The following is a 19,206-nucleotide window of genomic DNA, read 5'->3' as shown; positions in this document are numbered from 1 at the left end:
TTTTGGAATTTCCGTGACCTAAATGGTTCGCGAAAATTAATATTTTTATATATAGTATAGTAACAAGCGTCTTTGTTCGCATTATAACGATTCAACCTTGAAAAATACTAAATATGCATGGTTTTTCCGATAAAAATAAAAGTTTAATGTGTTATGTATGATTTAAGAAATACCGGTATATTGCATTTAAAAGAGAGTAAAGTGTACTGAATTGATTATTAAATTTGGTTAAATATAGGCATTTCAAATAACATGACAATTACAATATCGTAAATGTAGTCAGTCTCTTTGTGAACTTTTTTCCTCGCAATAATTCTTCATTATATGTCAAGAGGCTAAATGGCACCAACTGGGGAGTTTCAATCGTGAAAATCATAAAGCAGTAATATCAAAATAAATTTACTAGCCAAATAAATAAAATTTGTAGCAGAAGAAACAGATTTTAAAGACATTTACTTTTTGTTGAAGACTTCAAAATTAAGGACTGCAGAAATATTTGTTAGATATTTGACATACTGACCCAAACTTACAATGCCGTGATCATGTTTTAAAAGGTGTATTTTTCCGCTAACAAAAGCTTGGTGAATGATGGACACTTCAAGGTTCAAGATAACATCTATATGTAATAACTAAAATTTTGTCAAACTTTGAATCGAATCAATATCTGATGTGACCTTGAACTTTGGCCTAGTAATACCAATACGGTTATTCCTTACTCATTGGGATTTTATTTGTAATTTTGTATTGCTCAAATGGGATTACTTTCACGGACCAAGTCACAACATGGACCCATTTTTTTGAATTTGAACTTCTTATCATAAATGTTTCTCAAATACTAAGGGGTTTTTTTTCTACAAAAGAGAAAACTATCTGCACTACATTATCGTAGTTTCAACACCTTATTATATATCTTTTAGTTTAATAAAAATCGAATGTCAACTGCAATTTTCAACAAAAGTTTTTATGTCACAACAGAAGGATGATGCTAACAAACTTAGAATATCTATATAGAATCAAGAAGTCCGTTTAAAGTAAAGGGTGTGTCATTACCTAACATATTTCTTGTATAAAAAGAAGTCAGACATAGGTTAACCAAATAAACACGAACGACGACTGCTTTTTGAGCATGTTGCAGTCCCGATTGTCCCATTATCCTTATACTGCCCGTTACCAATTCTATATGATTTCGATACTAACATCATTCAGCAAGAAGAGTAGGTAAAGGTTTATTTTTGCTAGATACATAACCTAACCATTTATTCTTCTTTCTGCAACACAGGGGCACTAGAAATACATATAAAGACAAAACTAAGTACGCTTAAGAAGCAGGAGATCATGAAAAAACACAAATCGGTTCTTATGTCCTTTTGTGTTAATCCAAAGGATGAAAACCAGGATCTTCCATGCTTATGTATTGGATTCCTAAACTTGACAAGAATCCTTATAGGGAAAAGTATATTGCAGGTTCTTCAAAGTGTTCCACTAAACCCCTTTCTAAAGTTTTACTGCAGTTAAAGAAGTACTTTAGAAAAAAAAATCCGAAACTGCATATTCAAGAAGTGGTGTTAATCAGATGTGGATACTGAAAAATTCAATACGTGATTCTCAATCATTAAAACAGTGCAAAATTGAGGATGAAAATGGGGAATGTATCAAAGAGACAACAACCCGACCATAGAACAGACAACAGCAGAAGTCCACCAACATGTCTTCAATGCAGCGAGAAATTCCCGCACCCGGAGGCGTCCTTCAGCTGGCCTCTAAATAAAATATATATACTAGTTCAGTGATAATAAACGCCACGTTAAACTCTGAATTGTACACAAGAAACTAAAATTAAAAATTATACCAGACTTACAAAGGCCAGAGGCTCCCGACTTGGGACAGGCGCAAACATGCGGCGGGGTTAAACATGTTTATAAGATCTCAACCCTCCCTCTATACCTCTAGCCAATGTAGAAAAGTAAAACATAACACTATGTACATTAAAATTCAGTTCAAGAGAAGTCCGAGTCTGATGTCAGAAGATGTAACCAAAGAAAATAAATAAAATGACAATAATACATAAATAACAACAGACTACTTGCAGTTAACTGACATGCCAGCTCCAGACCTCAATTAAACTGATTGAAAGATTATGTCTTCATCGTGTGAACATCAGGCACAATCCTTCCCGTTAGGGATCTAGTACCATACCATCATAACATATATGAGAACATAACCCGTGTCATACCAACATTAAAACCTTTGATTTTTCAACTCTTTATACCACTATTCCACATACTAAACTTAAAGCTTGACTGAAAGAACTTGTCAGCTTAGGTTTCATTAGCAAAAAAGGCACTAGACGTTTTAAATATACAGTTTTGGGCAGGACTTCAATAACTTTGTGAAAAATCAAACAGAGTCAAGCAAAAATTACCCGAAGAAGATATCACTGCCATGCTGGACTTTTTAATTGACAACATGTGTTGAATTTGGAGGTTTGGTCTTCCAACAGACTATTGGAATCCTAATTGGTACCAATTGCGCTCCCCTACTTGCAGATTTGTTTTTGTATTCCTATGAAGCAGAATTTATCCTAGGGCTTGTACAGAAAGGAGAAAAGAAATTAACCGAGTCTTTTTATTTCACCTTTCGGTATATTGATGATGTACTGTCTCTAAATAATAATAAATTCAGTGATCACTTACATTTAATATATCCAAGTGAACTTGAAATTAAAGCTACTACCCACACAGATAAATCTGCTTCATATTTAGACGTTTTTCTCGAAATGACTACTGATGGTAGGTTAAATACCATTTTTTTTTGACAAACTCAATGATTTTAATTTTCCTATAGTCAACTTTTGATTTCTGTGTAGCATCATCCCAGCAGCACCAGCATATGGAGTATATGTGTCTCAATTGATACGTTACTCTAGAGCTAGCTCAAAGTACGCTGAATTTGTTGAACGATGAATACTGCTTTCTCAAAAGTTGCTAAGACAGGGCTATGAACCAATCAAATTAAGGGCATCACTCAAGAAATTTTACGGTCGCCATCATGAGCTGATTGTATTGGCCATTATGACCTGATTGGACATTATGACAAAAGTGTGTCAGAAATCATAACTTTTATTCTTCCTCAGTCATAATTACCTTCCATCACTACCGAACTGAACAAAGAAATAACACAACAGGTGCTATATACGGTGCAGGAAATGCTTACCCTTCTGGAGCACCTGATTTCACTTCCAGTTCTTAGTGGAGTTTGTGTTGTTTCTAATTTATTATTTATAACTGTTGATGTAAATGTCCATGGTTTTGTAAGTCTTTTGGTTTTGATTGTTATTGTCTGTTAACAAATTTCCTGTATATTTAGGAACCATTCAAAAGTTCAGTTTGCTTTTAACAGTTATAGTATCAACAAAAGACTTGTTTTTTACTCGTTTAGAACAACTTGACTTATTGTATTTTATTGTTTATAGAGAAAACAGCCTACATTGTATGTGAAAAGTTTGACTTTATAGTAAGTAGTTAATTTATTTTATTAAAAGTTTTCCCTATCCTTTATATGGAGAGAGAAACAAAATAGAGTTCTGAGAAAAAAGACTACTAACACTTTAACTATGATAGAAAGAAGATGTGATAAGATTACCAATAAGAGAACTATCCACTAGAGTCAAAATTGAATTGATCAACTATAGGTCACCATGCAGCTTTTTACAATAAGCAAATTTTGTATTAAACAATCATCATGAAACAAAATGTTTGTTAAAAGGTCAAATAAGACAGATGTATGGATCATTTAAGCTGTAATATATCCGAGCACTCTGAAGATGGTCTTCCTTAGCTATGATTAACATAAGATACTTGGATTTTCTTTTAGACATGTACAAAAATGTATATAAATGATTTAATGAAATAGCACATTGATACAACACAAAACAGTTTCATGTAACAATTAGGTCTCATAACAAAACATAAACAGAAATGAATTTAAACGGCATTCATGTACATGATTGCCATTTCATAAACAATAATCTAGGTATAAACTTTGTATATACTCAAATGTCATCTCCTATTTAAGGTTCAAATTTCAGTTTTAGCATTATACAAATGTCATACACTTTAATGGTTATCTTAAAGTATCCTCCTTAAATAAAACATCGAAGATAAAACTTTAATGCCATGAAAACTAAGCACTATATCCTCCTTGACCATTAATAGACCGTCTCACATAATCCATTAGTTTAACCAGTTAAATAGAATGAAACCATTCCTCACATTTAACATGTTTAACATAGTTGAGTTCTTCCCATATACAACTGCACATTTTGCATTTGACATATATCCTTCGGAAATGCACATGTTCATATCCTTACATTTTTTTTCAAAATCACAGGATAAACTCCTAGTCATGTAATCATCTTTATCCAAGACGTGTATTGAAAGTAATATTCTTGTCTGATGGTAGTCCTCATTCTATTGATCTGTATATTTACTCTAAAGTTCATCAGATCCCAATTCAAAGGTCATACTGTTTTGGCGTTTTGATTCTTCTTGTTCTTGTAGCTGCAATGGTAGACAATGCAGGTTTAGGTGTAGCTGTGTAGGATGTTACTGTTGTGGCAGCTGAAGATTTACTAGTCTTGGGGGTTACAGAATGAGTTGTAGTACTAGACTTTGGGACTGAGGACCCCACATGAGTTGTTGTGCTGGTAACTGGGGTCTTTTTTGATGTGGATTCATATGTTTTTGTTATGGTGTAGCTCCCTATTTGTGATGAGCTAGGAGTTACAATGTTTGTGGATGTTCTTTGAATGACAGGACTAGATTCCAGTAAAGAATTGACTTTGCCTAATGTTTCTGAAGTAGCAATAGGTCTGATTATTCCTGATCCTGTGGTTTGAAGTTTAGTTGTGGATGGTGCAGAATGTATAATACTTTTGTCACTTGTAAGACTGACAGTTACTATATTTCCTTCTGTGACAGTGCTGACAATAGCTGGTCTTTGTGGCCTTGGAGGAGATGTATCATCTGTTTCCATGGTCATTGTTCCAGAGGACTCCATTTGATTACCCTTACTGGTTACAATCTGAACTGTAGAAGGTTTACTGATATCAGATAAACCTGGGCTGGGACTTTTAGTGGCATTTGAACTTGTTAATATTTTAGCCTGTGTCAAAGTAGCTGTGTTTGGAAACTTGATCAAACTCGCTGTAGTCAGAGGGAAATCATGGAATTGCAGTTTTTGAATGGCCTGAAGTTTCTCACTATCAGTCTGTGTGGTAGTAGATAAATTAATTGGAGTGCCTGATGTGTGACTTGGGGATGAAGATGCTTCAAGTATACTTCCAGGCGAAACCATGGCGGGGGATTTTAACGATGACAACAATGTTGGAAGTGATTTATGTGTCTTGGTTTCTGTAGTTCTATTCACAGATGAATAAAGTAAATGTTGAATCTGACTTGTCATTGACTGAGCTGATGTTATATGGACAGATGGTTTGTATCCACCAGTTCTCAGAGCGTTGTGTAATGAAGTGAGTGTGGAAGCTAGACTTGGTAACGTGTTCTCTGATGATGTCTGTAAATGTTTTGACAGCATGCTTTCATTGTGATTACCCCCAGCTGCTTGAGCAGAGGTTAAAGTATTGGCTGAAACCTGTCGAACACTGTTTAATTGAGAAGTGCTGGCTAGTGAAGCCGCAAGAGACTGTTGTGCTGCTTTAGCTGCTAGTTGTGCCTTAATATCGGCAGATGTCAGTGAACCTGCTAATGCCTGATGTGCAGTAGCCTTAGCAGCTAGCTGTGCCTTCAGATCAGAATATAAAGCAGATCCTTCCTTCAGAAGTCTATTCTGCATGTCTATCTCTTGTTTTATGTCATGTATTTGTCTCTGTCCTCGTAATAATCCTGATAACTCTGGTGCACTCTTCATAACATGAGTTGTACCAGGTGAAAACTTGGAGTCCGGTGCAGATTTAATTCTCTTCCGTGGAGGAGCCAGAGAATTATGAGTGGATTTCCTCTTAGGCACTATAGTTGAACCTGAAAAATGTGTAGTAGTATATAATAAAGAAGCTAACAAGAAATATACTTCTTAGACTAAGTGTATGATTGACAAACTTTTATGAGTTTTGACTGAAGTTCAATACTGTAAACCAACTCATTTTGGCAGATACTTTATTTTGTGTGTAGCCCATTTTTAGACAATTTTAGACAAATTTTGCAATTTTTAAATTAACTAGATGTATCTTAATAAGATTAAATCCAAGTTCTACAGATCTTCACAAACAATTTACATTCACATTATTTTTCTATCCACAGGAGTCATGCTAAAACAATTGCTGATATGAAATACATTTGCAACAATCTTCTTTTTTAAATACTATTTTTCATACGAAATATATAGTGAAATATTCCAGGTGTGAAACACTTTTGACCTCTGACTATAGGACAAACAGTCCATTTTTTACATCTTTTTCAATCAGAATTTAACTTGGTCTTGCACAAAACTGTAGATTTGCAATATTTGTTGCTTTCAGTCGTTTTCTTAGATTTTCACTGCAGAATTTTACCTGAATCATAGAAAATCATCTTTATACAAGTTTTTAAGATTTCTAGGAAATTCCTTTAAATATATCCATTTCACATAAATTGAGTCTATTTCTGAATTTCATCTTGTGAAAACATTTTATCAAATCTTAGCATTATTGAAATATTCATTGTGAATATAAGGAAAGTCATAAATACCTGTATGTTGAGCTTTCGTGCCAATTTCAGTTTTTATATGACTTGCCCCTGAAACTGTCATTAATTTTTCATTCTGAAATGGAAAGATTAAGATAAGTCGTACTAATAAAAATTGCGATTTTCATAATAAAAATTTTAGAAAAAATAATTGGTAAGAGAGGTAGTGCTTTTGCAAAAAAGAATTCTTTTTGATACAATTTCAAATGGTATGTGAAATAAGACAATTTGATAGAATAAATTGACTGGCTATTCTTTTTTTATAAAGGGGAGTAATGCAAATGGTTTGAATATGGCAATTATATGATATAATTTGATAAGTAATGTAGCTTTATCTAAAATTGCAATAATCAAACTCACACTTTTGTTCGTTCTTCAAATAACAAATGCCAACAATAATTTCTAAATTTACAGTACTATAATTTGAGTTTTTAAATCTATTCCCCAAAGAAATATTGTAATTGCATTTAAAATTGGCTACCATTATCAAGGCCAATAGAATGAACCAATACTCTAAGTATCTATTACGAAATGTAAATCAAATTGTGTTAAGGGGGAAAAGCTATTTTAAGTATGACTAATTTATCTTAATCCTATACCAACTTGAGAAAACACTTTTATAATATAAAGCCTACCCTTTTTTTCGGTTTCTTCTTCATTTCAGCATCTGACGCCTCTGGTGTTTCTACATACTGGGATGTTGACTGTGATAATATTCCACCAAGAAATTCAGATATTTCATCCTAAAAAATATAAACAGAAATACTTTAGTTTGTTTTTATAGTAGACAGTACTGCTTCTGTGATGAGCTAATATAATTGGCATTACTTCATTATTCCTTGATAAAACCAATAACAGCTGTGAAACAAATTTGATCATTTTGATTGTATCAAATATTTGTGCAAGTAGTCATAACAAATATGAATATTTTGTTTACATATTTTCTAGAAATTCAGCTTTCACATGATATACATTCAAACTTTAAAGCCATAATGTCAAAGAAAAACGTGGCAGGGGACTACAAAGCAGATAACATGGAGGACAACATTAGAAGTAACTTCTTTGTGTGGCCGCATTCTTGACACTGTTATCTGGCCCTACCTTACAATTTTAAATAATATAAAAAATTTACCATAATCTTTTTATCACAAACAATCTGTGTAATTCCTTCTTGCTTTCGTTTTGCCCTTGACATTCTGAGTTGGTTATCAGCGCCACCTATGACAACTAAAGCATTCTCTGCCCTCATTCTCTCACGCAGATCTTCCATATCATCCATATTTGTTGTTGTTGAGTTCTGACCAATCACAAACAAAGAAGGAGTTGTCAGGTCTAGTAATGAGTCTTCTATGTCCTTAAAATAAAAAAAAGAAGATACTAGTGTCATTGCGCCTTTATTTGAAATGCACAAACATGGTTGGGTAAAAGAACCAATACATTTTACATAACATAATATGTGCATGACGTGGATTAGCAGGGGAGAATAATAACAAAATACACAATAAAACTTCCATTCATGCAGATCTACATGCTGGACAGACAGCTAGAACACAATTATGACATTGATCTTCAATAAGTTTGAATTCATTAATTAATTTTGCAAATTATAAATCACAATGCAAATTCTGAGAAACTTGGATAATTGTGTAAAAGACTTTAAATGCTAATAAGACAAAGCAATTTGATTCTTTCTGATTGTTTGATAGCTGTGTCTGAAAATAAATTGTGCATATGCTTCACCCTTGAACCTGTTCAAAGGGCAAGGACATTCAATTGTACTGAAATTTTTCATTCATTTATATGGACAAGTTTAACAATGGCCTTACATTTCCTATAAAAAATATAACCTTTATTGCCTTGGTAACATGTTCTACTTACCCCTCTATATCCACTGATGCCACTCAATGGTAGACCAAGACATACAACAGCAGACACAGTTTCTTGTAGTGCCACCTAAAACATGTGTACTATCATTATTTGATAAATACATGGAACAGTCTGTCAAATGTCCCACAGATGCACATATTTCATCTGTTTAAGGGCAATAAATTCAATGTATATTTTGCTTTATTTTTCATAGATATCCTGCAAGAAATGTACAAGAAAGATTGCTTAGAATGAAATTTTCCATATATAATTTCTATTTCAAAGGGATATAACTCCTGTTAGAAAAGTTGATCAGCACTGTTTATCAAGTTTTTCATTTGACCTTGTTGATAGATAAAGAAGATATTGACAGTAAAATTTTAAACTAAAGACATCAAAAGCATTTCTTAATGCAATTCAAACAAGCCATAAAGAAAAAAGTTTAAAAGATCTAAATAAGTTCCCATCTCTTATTAATGGGTCTTTATATGGTTAAGCTGGTACCTAACACTGCAGGGAGATAAATCTGTAAAGTCAACTCAACGTTTTAATTATGTTGTGTTGTTAAGGGAATATTAAGCTTCTCAATGATCAAAATTGGTGTTTGTCAAACTGCTATATAACCAGTGCAATTTTTCTGATAAAATGGATGGTTCAAAATTTTTGATATTTTTATATTTCTTTAAATAGGTCATAGTAAATACTTAGTCAAAATTTTATGATAATAAAACGAGCCCAATCAATTTTAGTGAAAGTGTTGGGTACCACCTTAATGAAAATTCATAGGCAAGTCAATGATAAATCATAAGTTATGTTTCTACTTACATGACAAGCAATTAATGAGCCTGTATCCCATCCTAGTAAAACTATTGGTTTATGTTGAAAATGTCCTTTTAGCTGAAAAATAACAGGTTTGTCTTTACATAAATCCTTGCATAAAATGTAGTGCATCCTGACTATAAAATATGTTTTCAGATAGAATTCTATAATTTGGTCGAAGAACAGCTGAATTATAGCTATGCACTGTTTAATTTTGTCAAATGAAAAATGCATCTCTCACTAACTGTATGATGTCACATTACTAATAGAATTTGAACTTTGTAAGGTTTTTCGTTTTGAATAAAATATTGAAGCAAACAGAAGTATTTTCTTTAGAAATATTGTAACTTTATACAGAAAGAAATTCTAGTTATAGGGAAGCTCTATTTACTGTTAAGGTTTCACAAGCGTAAATTAACATGCACTGTGACCAAACAAATATGTTGTACAAATCTGTGATGTTTTAACTATCCAAGTTTTTCTATACGAAAACAATATTTTGTATGTGAAACAAAAACTGTCTATTTATTGCTTTTAAGTTAAGCAGCATTCAATTACCATGCCAACTTAGAGCAATAATTTTTGTTATCTGATAGTTTTTTGTATAAATAATAAATAAATTTACCTCCAAGACTTTTGTATGTACAGCTCCAACCATATGTTCTAAGCACTGAGATATACCAACACCTTTACTGCCATTCACTGTGTGCATGGTGACAGGGATGACCTTGCCAAGGTTAGATAACTGAGAATTCCAGAATCTGGTTCTTTTTGAGTAAGCATGACCTCCTGCAGATGGCACAGAGGGCGCTACTATGATCAGAGGATTTCCTGGCAACTTTTGCTGTAATATAAAATACAAAATACTATACATCAATGTTTATCTGATTCACTATAACTGTAAAAAGTATCTTATCATTTAAAAGAAATTGTTAGTGTTCTTATTTAGGGCTATTCCAGAAATAAGTGTATTGGGGTTGGAAGGCACCTTATCATAATTTTCCCATCCCCTGATCCTTACATCTAATTTTGGAATATCATATCCTGAGGAAATTAATTTAAATTTCAATGATTTGCATGATTTGTTTTAGAATAAATACCTTTTATTATATTTTCCTTAAAATTGAAAGTTCTTTTAACAATTCTGATAATTTTTTTACTGGTTATATCAATAACTTACAGGTTTTTGTTGATTATAAGTACTCAAGACTGGGTCCCATGGCCTTTTCAGCAGTAAATGTAATGCTTCTATGGATGTTGCTGATTTGCCACTTGCTAAACCAATAGCCACCATTTTATCTATCATTGTTGGCAACTGTAATGTAGAATTTACATGAAATATTTATCAATATGATTTAAAAAAAATCTTTGTGTGTCTTTATTGTGTCATTGCTTACAACCAGCATAAATACAGCACTAGACTGGTTTATGTTAATTTCAAATACATTTACTCTTCTTTTTTTTTTTTTAAATTTGTAGTTTAGATCTATGCTGTCAATAGAAATTTTAAAATGGGGGAGTAGGTTCTCCTTGTGCATGTCATTTAAATATCAATGCATTCTCTATGGTCCAATCCTGGTTCAGAAACCTTTAATTAAGTGGTTGTTGTGTGTTGCTGTGTAGCATATTTTTTCGTTAAGTACATAATTAAGACTGAAAGCATTTTGATTTGTAAAAAAAAGTTTTAAGTTGTCATGTCTGTGCCATTTTTAGTTTACAATGTAGTACATTGTAGTATATGTAGTACATTGTAGTATGGATTAGTTCATTGTTGAAAGCAGTACTGTGACCTGTAGTTGCTCATTAACCTCATTGATTCTCTGTTGAAAAGTTGTCTCATTAGCAATCATACCACATCTTCTTTCTATATTGGTAGTTCTATTCCTTTTATTGACCAGAACCACCAATAAAACTATGAGGGAAAACACAACAAATCGAAATTTATTGTTTTGAGTGCCTCCATCATCCCCATCAATTTTAGAACAGCCCTTAAAATAATCTTACCTTTGCCCTGAGGGTCTGTAATACATCTAAATAGGATGCCAACATCTGGATACTTAAATTCTCTATCAGTAAATTATGTAACCATTGTGTCAATTTGGAATCCTGAAATATATTAAGGTCTTATTTTATGCGGAAAATCTCATGGCCTCAAACTTCATATGTGCTGAAAAGATAAATAAATATGTTTGTGGAGATTTTTGAAAATGTATCATGCTTTTTTCAAACAACATTTAATTGTGGGAAGGAAAAATTCTTATTTAACTTAAATTAAGGAATTTAGAACTCTGTCATGTTTGCATGAGTGAACTATTTTTTATAGACAAAAACAGCAATGTACATATTAAAAGATAAAAACTTGTAAAGGCTCAGCAGAACCCAGTGCCTTGCCTACTTTTGCTGTTATCTATGTTTTCAGTGAAATAGGGGAATGCACAAAACAGATTTACAGTACTGATATAAAAATCCAGAATGGTTAATGAATGTACTAAATGTCTTTAAACTTTAACTGCTGACTACGTAATGATAACTGGAAGAAACATTAAGTCTATTTATAAATAATATATGAAAAAAACAGAAATATTTTTTTACAAAATTTCCTTCTTGATACAAGCTTTTGATCATAAGCAAGCTTCTGTCTTGGTACAAATCCAGATTAATTTAAGAGGGTGATTAAAGTTTTAAAAACTTTAACCTAAGAGTGAATGTAATGTTAACTGGTAGAAAAAACTGATTCCATTTATAAGTAAAATATAGATATACAGGATTTTCTTTTTAAAAATTTACTTCTGAATACTATCTTAAGATCAGAAACAAGTTTCTACCCAGAAACAATGATTGTAACATAATCAATAAAATTAAAGAATAACTATGACCCTGCAGTTTGCCATACTAATCTTATTAACATATTACCCATGATACACCAGCCAGAGCCTGTCTGATTCGTCTTGCTGTTTTATCTATATGAATCCTTCTCATTATTGGTTCGTTTTTTGTCTGTTAAAATAAAAATTAGGATAGATTAGAATAAAGATGACATGAATGGTATTTCATTTTACAAACTGACTTCAATGAGAGGTCTCTACATTGACTCAAAGTCTTATATAATTTAACCAGAACAGTATTCTATAGATTAAATTTCTGACCACGTGAATCAAGGTCATCTAAATGACAGGTTTAATGGTATATAATGAAAATTTCTAATAAGAAAACTTGTAAATAGCTTTCTCCATATCAAATTCCCAAACTTTAGAAGAATATCTGCTCAATCAATTTTATTCTAATAAGGTGATACCTAACACTACAGGGAGATAACTCTGTAAAATCAGCTTAACATTTTATTTACGTTGTGTTATGAAGGGAATATTAAGCTTCTCAATGATCAAAATAAGTGTTTTTTAAACTGCTATATATAACCAGTGTAATATTCCTGATAAAATGGTTGGTTCAATTTTTTTTATTTTTTTTATATTTTTGTCTAAGGGTCAAAGTAAATACTTTGTCTAAGTTTTATGAAAATTAAAGGTACCACCTTAAAACATCATTGTTAAGTCACATGTATAAAGAGTTATACATTACCGAAAAAAATTAAAGATAAAATAAAGCTATATAACAGCTTAAGATATATTGTTTTGTAACCTTACATCAACATATGACAGCCTGGCAAGTCTATCTGACTGTAATGCCTTCATCACTTTATTAAACAACCTGTTCTGTTGTAAACTCCATCCATTCCTTAAAGAAATAAACAAACAATGAATAACTTATAAACTAACTTGTTCAGAGAAATTGTAATAGAAGAGTGAGAAGTTACTAGTAGTTCATGTAAGGCTTCTGCCCTAAAAACCTGATTATTTATAGTCACATTTTATACTTTTTACCCTTATTCACCAAATGAATGAAAATTCAACTCTCAAGTTCAAACTTCCTGTGACCGGTGTTACTGTGTATCTCATGTTTTTTTTTTTTTCTTCAAAAATATTACTTGAACTCAACGAATTCCCGATATTTGACAAAATATCAAAGAAATGAACAGGCATCTGACAATGATTTTGATGTGTTCACAAAATAATGTCAAAATGTGAATATGATGAATGGTTTAAAAAAAAGTCTGTATCTATATACTATTGTATTTTAACTCACCGAGTCACAAGATAGAATACAAATTACATATTAATCACAGTAAAAATTACAAGCTTAAAGCTTAAATTAGTACTTTTATGAATTTCCTAACTTAAACAAGTAAACATCAGCATATTTCATACCAGAAAGATGAAATCACTATTCATGCAGAAAGCAAAGGTTTTAACTAAGCAGTATAATGCAATGTTTGAAGCATGATTTCCCCAGTATGAAATGACAATGAAAGTGATAATGATCACATGATTATGTGCAGAACTATCATTAGTATCTAAATATGTCACGCATAGATATGCACACATAAATATGTCACACACAAAATGTTTTCACGTCATACATTTGTTAAATCAAATAGGTTACAAAAATTATGATTGTTATTTTTTTAGGTCTATAAAATCTCTGTTCAAGTGCAAATCTACCTTAAGATCTAACTATTCTTCAAATAATAATTATAATTCAAAGTTTAATTATTTAATGTTTACCAAAATATTTGATACATCACAAATATCTAATAAAGTGTTTGTGTGTTTTTATTTCAAATCTTATATAATAGTCTCATTTAACTAATTGTTAAGATAAAATATCATTCAAATATTTTAAAATCTATTCATATTTTTAAAGAAATTAATTATAAATGAAATATTGTTTTTTAACTGTTTATGATTATAGAACAAGTTATTAAACGTGAAATGAATGCAAGATGAAAATGAGGTGTTACCATGATCCCCATGAAATCAACAGACATTTGTTTAAACCTTGAAATTCTTTCTTCCCAGTCCTCTGGACTTTCTTCTGTTCTCATTAGAGGTACATGTCGTCCACACTCCTGCATTAGACTTCGGGCTTTTGCTGTATCATATGGTGGCTTGCTGGGCTCTGTTACTGTACATACATCTATTTCTGCTTCCCTGAAATTAAAAGCAAACTTGTTAACAAAAGTAACAACTGATAAAACCTTCTATCAAATTTCAAGCACATATTGATCCAAAACATTCATGACATTAGAAGAAGTTTTTCTTTAATTATCATTATCTCTTCCCTTATCTTTCCTGTTTGTTTGTTTGTTGGTGTGAGGTTGTTTTTTATGCATAGATGGTATTATAGTTGATTTATGTGAGTTACATTTTTTGGTCTAAAAAAGAAAGTGTGATATAATAAAATTGAGAATGAAAATGGCGAATGTGTCAAAGAGACAACAACCCGACCAGATAAAAAAACAAGTCTGAATGAGGCAGCTTCCCATCAGAAGACTAAAGGACAAGGATATAAAAGACTATAGGTCTCCTCTGTTGTTGTTTTTTTTGTGCTGTCAATAGTACTTTCATTCATCAAAGTACATTTAACAATTTTGTTAAGTTTAAATTTGGGGCCACACTTAAAAATATTTTGGTTTGCCCAAACCCTACCCTAGGTTTGGACAGTGAGTAGCTATAGGTAGGTAGGCATTTTCTTTTTTTTTTTTCAAAAAAAGAAACTTAAGTAACAGATGTTTATTAGTCTTCATGTCTATTTGATTAAAAAAAAACTTCTTCAAATCAGGACAATAAAAGAATTTGAGTAGGCAGCTTTTTTCTGGTTAGGTAATGTTTGGGCAAACATACCTATAATTTATTATGACCTGGATGATCTTGTTTTAATTTGGTGCAACTTTTCTTACTTACATTTAAAATCTTCCTTATGCACTGAGTAAAAATACCAATTTCAACTATTTATTTACATGAATGATATAACATTTACATGAATGACCCAGCTAACAGTACCTTACATTTAATCAAAGATCAGTTAATACTATGATAACAACCTTCAGCTTGACAGTTTATTTTATATTAGTTATCATAACCATTACCTGTTTTGTACATGCATTTGTGTAAGATGTGGGAGCTTGGGCATGTATAACTTTTTGATTGGTCTGGCATTACTGGCATCTGGATGAGCACTCCACGGCTTGGAATAACAATGGTCCATGAACACTGTATTGCCTCTGTCTGGTTGATAACCATCCATTTTAAACAAAATTTATATCTCTACTGTAAAATGATCTGAAACAAAAATTAAAGATTGTTTATAATTCATTGAAATTAAAAGTTTGCAGATAAAATTCACATTCACATGTAGGTATTCCAAGGTTATAATTGATTACTGTGGATTCAATCATTTTTGCGGGTAACGATTTTCGTGGATTATGGAAAACTTGTATGTTCAGGAATATTTAATTTCGTGGTTTTGCCGTTGTCTGCGTACAAGCCTATAAAAAATTTGTCATTCGTTGAACATTTAAATTTTGTGGTTTATCTGTACCCTCGAAATTCACTATAATTGATATCCAAGGAATAATAAGGAATTCACAGTACTTCAATTGGTAAATATCCCTACAATTACATGAATCAGTGGGTCATTGCAATTGTAAAACACACATTTCATGTTGCACAGTGTTAATCTCTAAAACTTAAATATCCTTGTTTACATCTTCCTTCTTTTTTTTAGTGACAACAATGTTCATTTATACAAACAAATATGTTTTTCAACAAGATATACCTAGATGTTAATGATGTATTTACAGATGTGGGTATGTGCAACTATCAAAAATTTCTCTGGTGAGATCTCCATGAACCATTTAGTAGACCAAAAATGCATGATTAGGTTTAATGTTTGATTTTGGCTTTAAAATTTTGTGTAATGTATGTCAAGTAATAAAGGAACCCCTGTTTTGACAGGTTTAAATATAAGTTGATTATGTGCATTACTATTTTACAAAATACTACAGATCAGGACTACGATACCTGTCAACTTTTCAAAATGCCAATGGGGGTTTTACGTGCAAGAAATTTCTCAGAGTCCTACAAAACCTTTAAAGGGGCCTTCAAATTTATTTTGATGATGTTTATTTGCTTCTTCACACCTATTCAATTCTATACCCATGGTAAACTTGTTGGTTTTGTTTAAGATTAACATCCTGCTGTGAACTGTAAAACTGTGGCAAGTTTTAAGACAGTTATATCGTGCAACTAGTTACATTAGTGGCACACACACACTACCTGGATAAAGGAGTAGGTCCGGTAAGAGCCCTTTTTGGCCCCAAAATATAGCAGTTTTACAAAATTGTTAAAATGTAAACTTTTAGTTATTTATTGGATAGTAGAATGGTTCTGCTACATAAATATTGGCTGTTTTTGACAATACAATGCACATATATTGAGTACTAGCACCATTAAGTCATGCTAAATAACTGAAATCTTCACAATTCCAGCATTTTAGTTAAATTTTAGACGGTTTCTGTGTAAAACGAAAGTGGCCGCATTCGTGTTCATCCAAAATATTGAAATGGAAGTTGTATTTGATGATAATACATAACATATATAAAGATTGAGGATGAACACGGATGCGGCCACTTTCATTTTTTGACAAAAACCATCTGAAAAGTGACATTTTTTCGCATATTTGGTAGATTTTTCATATTTAAGCTTGAATCGGATAGTTTTTAATGACTAAATGAGTTAAAATCTTTCACAAAAAATAATTGAATCAAATGAAATAGACACTTAAAGTGTTTAAAAAGTAGTCAAAATCTATCGTCAGATGAATCTGAAATTTGAGGCCAAAATCGGTCCTTCTCCCTTAACTCAGTATTTTGAATTAATTTCCTGTATTATACAGATAAGATTGTGGACACAATTGCTCTTTTAATTTTTCCAATTGGGAGTCTTCATGGTAGAAAACCACTGCAAAAAGTGACAGTTGACAGGTATGTAATTATGATTCACTAACATATATCTATGACAATTATTTTTACAAGGACAATCGACCCCCATCCAACACAAAGGGACTGCTAGGACACAGGGAAGTCTGTTATTATGGTGGAGGAAGCCAAAGTTCTCTAAGAGAACCACCATACAACTCGGCAGAAACAGACAAACCAAAGAGATATCAGAAGATTGATCTCTAGGTCAAAGTAGGGGACAACTTTGACCAATCGAGACCCCCAAAGTACTCATTTTAGTTATATTTTCAGTCTGGGTACAAGAGAGTGTGTGAGGGTGAAAATCACCCATTAGATGTACTGAAATTTCCAGCACCATGTGTCAGAATCAATTCGGGACCATCAGCACTGTAGCCATCGGTCTTAACCAGGCAACTAGACCACGAACCCACACTAATAATAATATAAATTATGTTGACTTTTTTATAATTTGTGGTGTTCAATGTTTTATGATTTCGTCATAGAAAACAGCGACCTTTATATATCAGGATCAAATGTTTGACGGCGACAACACTGTCGTAATTGAGATTCTTACAAATAATTGGAAATGCTGTCTTATGTAGCATTCATATATATATTACATCGACAAGATAATATTATTAAGCATTCCACGCCAAAATATAATAATAGGTGAAGGTCAAATTTCTAAAGTGTGTTACGATTCCGGAATGGATATAATTTTTCCGGAATCCACAGCTTCGTGTGAAAAAATATACAAGATAAAAACCTACTGATTTTGACTATGTTGACATGACAAATTTTTTAGAAATTAATTTGAAAAATGTCTTTACCACATAAGGGTTTTGATGGGGTTAAATGATTAAAGAATAATGCCCTGAAAAAAAGAAGATTAGAGAATAGCAGGCAAAAAAATGAAGATTAGAGAATGACGGGCAAAAAAAATGAAGATTAGAGAAATGTGTGGTCTAATTTTTTGAAGATTAGAGAAAAAAGGAGTGAAAATTAAATGGTTACAGAATAACAGACCCCCCTTTGGTTTTTTTTCTTGCTGATCCCTTTTGCCATTTATATTTTAAACTAGTTCTCATAAATTTTTTTATGATCATTTCTGACATATACAATTTTAAACTAGTTCCTGTATTTTTTCAGATAAACAGTGTGAAAATTGGTAGAAATTATTGACAGCAGCAATCATAGGCGGATTTGGTTGTTTATATAGGGAATCACTGAAGCGTGACTGACGCAGGCCCCCTCTTAGGTCAGTCAGTGGGCCCCCACTTATGAAAATTTCTGGATCCGCCACTGGCAATAAATCAATAGGGTAGATACAACTTGTCCTGTTTCTGCCATTTATAAAATTTAACCCAGTGAGAAGTGCAGAAAATTAGGCACAATTAAGTGATATGGAAAGACAACAAACAAAAAACACTTACATGGATCCACCACTGTTAAATTGGTTACAAAACTTACTTGATAGCCAATGGAGGTAAGGCCCTTAGTAAGTTAATTTATAGCATATCTGGTTGTTGCAGTTTTATAGCAAAAAATATTGAAACGCTATACAATTTGTTTTTACTGTTGCTTCTAATTCAGTTGAGTAGCTGGTAATGAAACAGAAAATTCTTGAAATTCTATTAGCACTTACTAACAACTGTTTCTTAACATATAACCAAGTGCTCCACGGTGGTGCAGCTTTATACAACCCCAGTGGTTGAACCCTGAACAGTTGGGTCACAATATTCAAGCTTGGTTCCGTCTGAATTTGGATTGTGATCAAATTTTGGACATAATATAGGTTTTTGTCACAAAATTAATGTGGTCAAAGATCTAACAAATCTATTGCACAATACTGTGCAATTGTAGATTTCTTCAAAATTTGAAATTTGAAAAATTTTGAGAAAAAAAGGAAGCCCTTCAAAAAAT

General features: G+C 32.0%; 1 protein-coding gene across 2 annotated transcripts; it reads right to left on the bottom strand.

The window, feature by feature from the left end:
- Positions 1 to 4,309: 4,309 nt before the first annotated feature.
- On the bottom strand, positions 4,310 to 17,965 carry LOC134715694 (KAT8 regulatory NSL complex subunit 3-like). Of its 2 annotated transcripts, none has more exons than XM_063578045.1 (14): positions 17,858 to 17,965; positions 15,412 to 15,604; positions 14,309 to 14,473; positions 13,070 to 13,160; positions 12,339 to 12,422; positions 11,430 to 11,531; positions 10,606 to 10,740; positions 10,051 to 10,269; positions 9,432 to 9,503; positions 8,619 to 8,693; positions 7,873 to 8,094; positions 7,376 to 7,483; positions 6,744 to 6,816; positions 4,310 to 6,038 (listed from the first exon to the last, which is right to left on the bottom strand). In XM_063578045.1, exons 2-14 carry the CDS (start codon positions 15,567 to 15,569, stop codon positions 4,513 to 4,515), a joined length of 3,030 nt encoding a protein of 1,009 aa, XP_063434115.1. In that variant the 5' UTR covers positions 15,570 to 15,604; positions 17,858 to 17,965; the 3' UTR covers positions 4,310 to 4,512. The 2 variants fall into 2 exon arrangements, with proteins under 2 accessions (XP_063434115.1, XP_063434116.1); XM_063578046.1 differs by having other exon boundaries at positions 14,321 to 14,473.
- Between the last annotated feature and the right edge of the window lie 1,241 nt (positions 17,966 to 19,206).

This window comes from Mytilus trossulus, chromosome 4, assembly GCF_036588685.1.
Source record: "Mytilus trossulus isolate FHL-02 chromosome 4, PNRI_Mtr1.1.1.hap1, whole genome shotgun sequence".
Taxonomy (NCBI): domain Eukaryota; kingdom Metazoa; phylum Mollusca; class Bivalvia; order Mytilida; family Mytilidae; genus Mytilus; species Mytilus trossulus.
Note: the sequence above shows the minus strand (reverse complement) of the source record. Positions and strands in the feature narration are given on the sequence as shown.